This window comes from Odontomachus brunneus, unplaced genomic scaffold (genome assembly GCF_010583005.1).
Source record: "Odontomachus brunneus isolate Ranch 3 - 2012 unplaced genomic scaffold, Obru_v1 Obru_scaffold_017, whole genome shotgun sequence".
Classification (NCBI taxonomy): Eukaryota; Metazoa; Arthropoda; class Insecta; order Hymenoptera; family Formicidae; genus Odontomachus; species Odontomachus brunneus.
Genome location: NW_022639467.1, coordinates 880,704 through 885,717, shown reverse-complemented (window position 1 = coordinate 885,717; position 5,014 = coordinate 880,704). Strand labels below are relative to the sequence as shown.

The 5,014-nt window shown below is 36.4% G+C and overlaps 1 protein-coding gene across 4 annotated transcripts in view; it reads right to left on the bottom strand.

Annotated features, from left to right (window-relative positions):
- Positions 1 to 73: 73 nt before the first annotated feature.
- The window catches only part of LOC116841643, a 15,083-nt gene continuing 10,142 nt past the window's right edge, over positions 74 to 5,014 (bottom strand). The window contains exons 1-3 of one of the 4 annotated variants that reach the window (XM_032809846.1): positions 2,506 to 3,107; positions 1,907 to 2,080; positions 74 to 1,789 (exon numbers count right to left, since the gene is read on the bottom strand). In XM_032809846.1, coding sequence (XP_032665737.1) covers positions 386 to 1,789; positions 1,907 to 2,080; positions 2,506 to 2,577 — 1,650 coding nt within the window. In that variant the 5' untranslated portion in view covers positions 2,578 to 3,107 and the 3' untranslated portion in view covers positions 74 to 385. The other 3 variants (XM_032809847.1, XM_032809848.1, XM_032809849.1) reach the window with 3 other exon arrangements.

The window sequence follows — 5,014 nt, the reverse complement described above, 5'->3', positions numbered from 1 at the left end:
ATATATATATATATATATATATATATATATATATATATATATATATATATGTATGTATGTATGTATGTATGTATGTATATATGTATAAAATAGCAATTAATAAGACTAGTGTCTCTATAAATATGTATAAAAGGCGAACAAGATTGCAATACCAAGTGATATATAAAAACTATTATGTGTTTCTAAAGCATTTCGCGATATTTCAAAAATTTTATAACAGCGAGAAATTAAAGCGAGACTTTTTTTTGTCATTCTAGCCACGCAAATGCAGACTAGCATATTTTCATATTCCTATAATTAACTGTAAAAATATCAGGGAGAATATCCGGAATTGAAATCTAAGTAGAATTTTGGGTGATAATACTTCGACGTTCACACGTGTGTTTTACACCCTTTTTGGTTTTGATACAATTGCGTATTCGCTGTTGTTAAAAACTTTGTGCTGTGGACCACCTGTGGTACTAGTAACGGAAGCGTTCTCAGATAAATCCGTCTTCTTCCGAATAATACCATATCCTAAGTGACTGTCGTCAGCTAATCTAACGGCAGACATATCCTCAACGATATCATAATTAGACCATGTCGGATTAACGAGATTGCAATTAGCGCTATCTGCGTGAGAGACGTTGGAATGCATATTTTGCGAGGAGTTTGTATTATATTTATATTGACTATGTTTCGACGCAGACCCAAAGTGTTCCAATTTATCGTAGTCCGACTCCTCTTTCACGATATTCTGCATCACCGATGGCGTAATGATTTCTTTACTTTTGCAGGAATTTGGATATGGTGCAACAGGCATCATGACCTCGTACTGAAAATCATCATTGTCGTTCTCTTCGTCTCTCTCATCGGGTAAATCCGCGTTCATCCTCTCGGTATGATGCACGCTATCGATACCGTGCGTTTTCCAGGCGTCATTTCTGATCTCTACCAAATCGTAGGAATGTCTCCCGTCATCTTCGCACGTACTATCGATCGCTTTATGAGATAGTTCCGGCGAATTAGCCTGACTCAGACTTCTATATTCTCCGCATGTAGGTAAATCCAGAAATTCTGAATCGACATTCTTTTTCTCCAGCAGATTGCCGAAAACGTACTTTCGTGGTGGCTTGGCGGGTTTGGACTTATTTGTGGATCTGGTTGACGAGGTGATGGAATCCACGCTCGATGACGAGCTCATTTGCTTTTGGGAATTTTGCGAACTGGAGAAATCTATGTCGATTAAATTGCTAGAATTGTTCGGCGAAGGCGGTAAAGCCGCTCTAGAGCCGGGTTCCATTGACAGGGCTGCGCGGAGAGCGTCGTTGCAATCTATGCTCGGATTATTCTCCTCGTTCAGTAACTTTTTCATGGACCTCATTTTAGAATACATGCATCGGAATATCTCCTGCTGGCTACTATGCTCCAAACGGAAGGAGCCCTCTCCGGACTCGCACTTTCTCCCAGCTTCAAAGATGAACTTGCCATCCCTGTATCCATATCTCCTGATATACCTGTACGGCCATGTGAACAGAACGATGTCACCGTCCATCAATTTCATATCGACCGATGCAACCACTAATGTGTAATTTCTTGCCTCCAACCCACACCGCTTAGACGCGTCTGTTTCAACGACTTTAACGGAAAATACGCCCTCTCCACTTGTGCAATACAGATCGTTGTTCTCTTCTATCGTTTGATTAGAGACGCTATCCTTGAAGGCGACCAACTGGAATGCCATGATCCATTGACTCATCTCCATCTCCGAATAACAGCCAAAATAATGTATTCCTGATTTAGTCACCACCTAGGTAAAACAAACTCAATGGTTAAATAATTTTCTGAGATAATGACAATAGCAAAAAAGATATAAACAGTGCTGCAAAAAAAAAACAAAAGAAAAAATCAGGCTACAAATACATACAGTAAAAACATGCGACTGGTTGCTAGGAGCAATTTTTATACAAGCATCTAGGGTGATGATACGTGGAGAATGAGATTGCATTATTGCTTCCTCTTGATTATCATAGATTTCCACACGTTTGATCCCATAATTACTTGTTCTGAAAAGCTGGCAAAATCTCTTGTGCCATGTTTTCTGGAAGCAGATAAACAAAGAGATCAGGTAACATTTAGAATTTGCTCAACTAACTTATCAAGCTTGTATTTACATATGAATATGTGTTTACTTCACAGTATTCTGTGATATAAATAGAGACTGATAATATAAGGGAATTTCAATGCCATCTTTGCAGAATATATTCTTCTTAAAAGTTCATGCTTTCCAAAATATTTTTTTAAGTGACTATTCAGAAGATACATACATACACAATTCATGGGTATGTCATGCATATACACCTGTAGATCGAGCAGTATAACGGAGGAAGGAGCAGAGTGTGAAAAAAAAACGAGGAGGAGAAGGAGGAGGTAGAGAGGATGGGCTGTTCGCAGATGATGCACTGTCCCGTTATCGCGTATCGCGACAACCTAATGCATCCTGAGTGATTTCCGCGCGAGACCAACCTTGAGTTGGCCTAGCATTCCCTGCGGCGGTAGCAGGAGAATCCCTTGCATCAGAGGTTCCTCGGGCTCCATTGCGGCCGATTGAACATCGGCGATGTCGCGAAGTCGCTCCTCGTGCTCGCGGCGGCTCGTGTCAAAGCCGTCGCCTTTGTTCTCGCAGTTGTCTCACGGGAAGGGAGAGAAAGATAGAAAAGGAAAAGAACAGACAATTCTCGCACTTTCACTCGGACTTTTCGTCTTTCAGCCGTGCCCCGTCTATCTCGCTTCCTGGCTCTCTCGCGCACCCCAGGTTTCTGAACGCGTTGTCTCGCTCGTGCGTGATCTGACAGCTACTACCGCCAAAGTGCTATTCAGCCCATGGTAACGTAGGACGCCTGACATTTCACGGGGATACGAGGCTAACGTAAACGCGCGCACTAGCTATGCATGCGAATGTAAACGAGGAGCAACGAGAACGGAGCGAGACGCGAGATACGATGTGAGCACGTATGCGTACGCTTTTCTACACAACGCTCATGCATAGTCACACGATTACGATGCGCACCGACTGTCCCGCACTCCCCAGACACTGCCAGCGCGAAAGCACCGCGTGAACTGCACACGCACACGCACGATGTCGTTCGAATCGCCGCGCCGCGCCTCGACCTCCACTGACATCGGCGGCCCGTGTGAACCTACGGTATCAAATTATTGTAAACGATTTTTGACGATTGTTTAGCGCACAAACAACCAGGTTATCTTTACTAGTTTACATAAAAAATTTAATATATGTATTAAATATCTATACAGTATAAATATCTAAAATACATTCTAGAGGGGCGTCTTAGAGAATTTGAACATATCTCGGATATATTTTGGATATATTTGTGCTATATGATTATTTAATACATATATCAAATGTTTGGTGTAAACTTGCCCAAACTGGTATATGTTAATATTTAATATTAATTGATCATATCAACATGTTCGCTGTCAGCGTCGCATATGTATGATGGTAAACAAAATCTTTTTTTTATATCCACATTATCAAACTAATGTGTATTTTTATCAATGTTTGTTAAACCATAATTTGAGTTTCAATTTTATTTAAAGATTTAAACTCAAGGTTTAATCGACGTTCGTACAAATGAGTCATACAGTTTATATAATTATGTAAAAAGGAAATATGAGAGTCTATAGAGAGAGAGAGAGAGAGAGAGAGAGAGAGAGAGAGAGAGAGAGAGAGAGAGAGGGAGAGAGAAAGAGAGGAGTTTTCCAAGCAAACGCGTTAATATTATATTATTAAAATAAATAGCATCATTATTGTTTGTATCGTATTGTTAATTTTAATTATCTGTATAGTACCTCACTGAAAAATTTCTATTGAGATCTCAAATGAGATTTCCGAGAAATTTCCTAGATGAAATCTTAATTGTTTCATATGATATCTCAATCGAGATATCATATGACAAAATAATGAAATCTCAATTAAGATATCATAAAATAGAAAAATAGAAAAACTTTCCTTCTTTAAATTTTTAAATTATAAAATATCAAGTTACTATAATATAATATTTATAAAATAATCTAAAAATGTAAAGAAGGGAAGATTTTCTATTTTTTATATGACCTTAATGGAGATATCATTACTTTATTTTCTCATATAATATCTCGATTGGGATATTATATGAAACAATTTTTATATAAGAAATTTTTCGGAAATCTCACTTGAGATTTCAATAGAAATTTTTTAGTAGAGTAGATTGCTAATTTACACACTTTTTTGCACCTAAAGTTGGCGTCACTTAAAATGGTCACGATTATGAACATACCGCTGATAGGATTGTGTATTAATCGATTACGACAGCTGTTAAAATTGCAATACAATATGTGAAAGTAAATTTTATCAAAATAACGTGACAACGTTAATTAATATTAATTATAATAATTGATATAAATAAGTTTATATCAATATGATATAAATAAGTTTATATCAATATGATATAAATAAGTTTATATTATAAAAATTATAATAAAAAAATTTCAATTTTAATAAAAAATAAAGTAATTTATATTATATGAATAATTTTATACAAAATAATTCGATATTTCCAGACTATTGATTCTTTAACAATAATAAATACGAATGCATTGCATACTTGTAATTATTTACTATCTACTTGTCCGGGTAATATCCGTAAGTTTAACAACATAGTTATTGTATGTAATATTATTATTACTACATCATGGGTAAACCTAGAGCAGTTCTGTTTCTTTATTTTATGTTTACTTCCGTTTACTACGAATGTAAATTGACTTTCGTGTGATAAGTACTTTTCTTCTTTAAAGACTCCATATATCTAGATTTTAAAAAAGTATTATAAAGTATAATTAGTTATAGATCTCGTGATTCAAATAGGTGAAAAACAAATGTAACTTCCAATTTTACCAACTGCAACGCGTTACAAAAACTACATTCATTCTAATACATTCTAAAATTACGTTCATAGTTTTTTTGATAAGGTGCGCT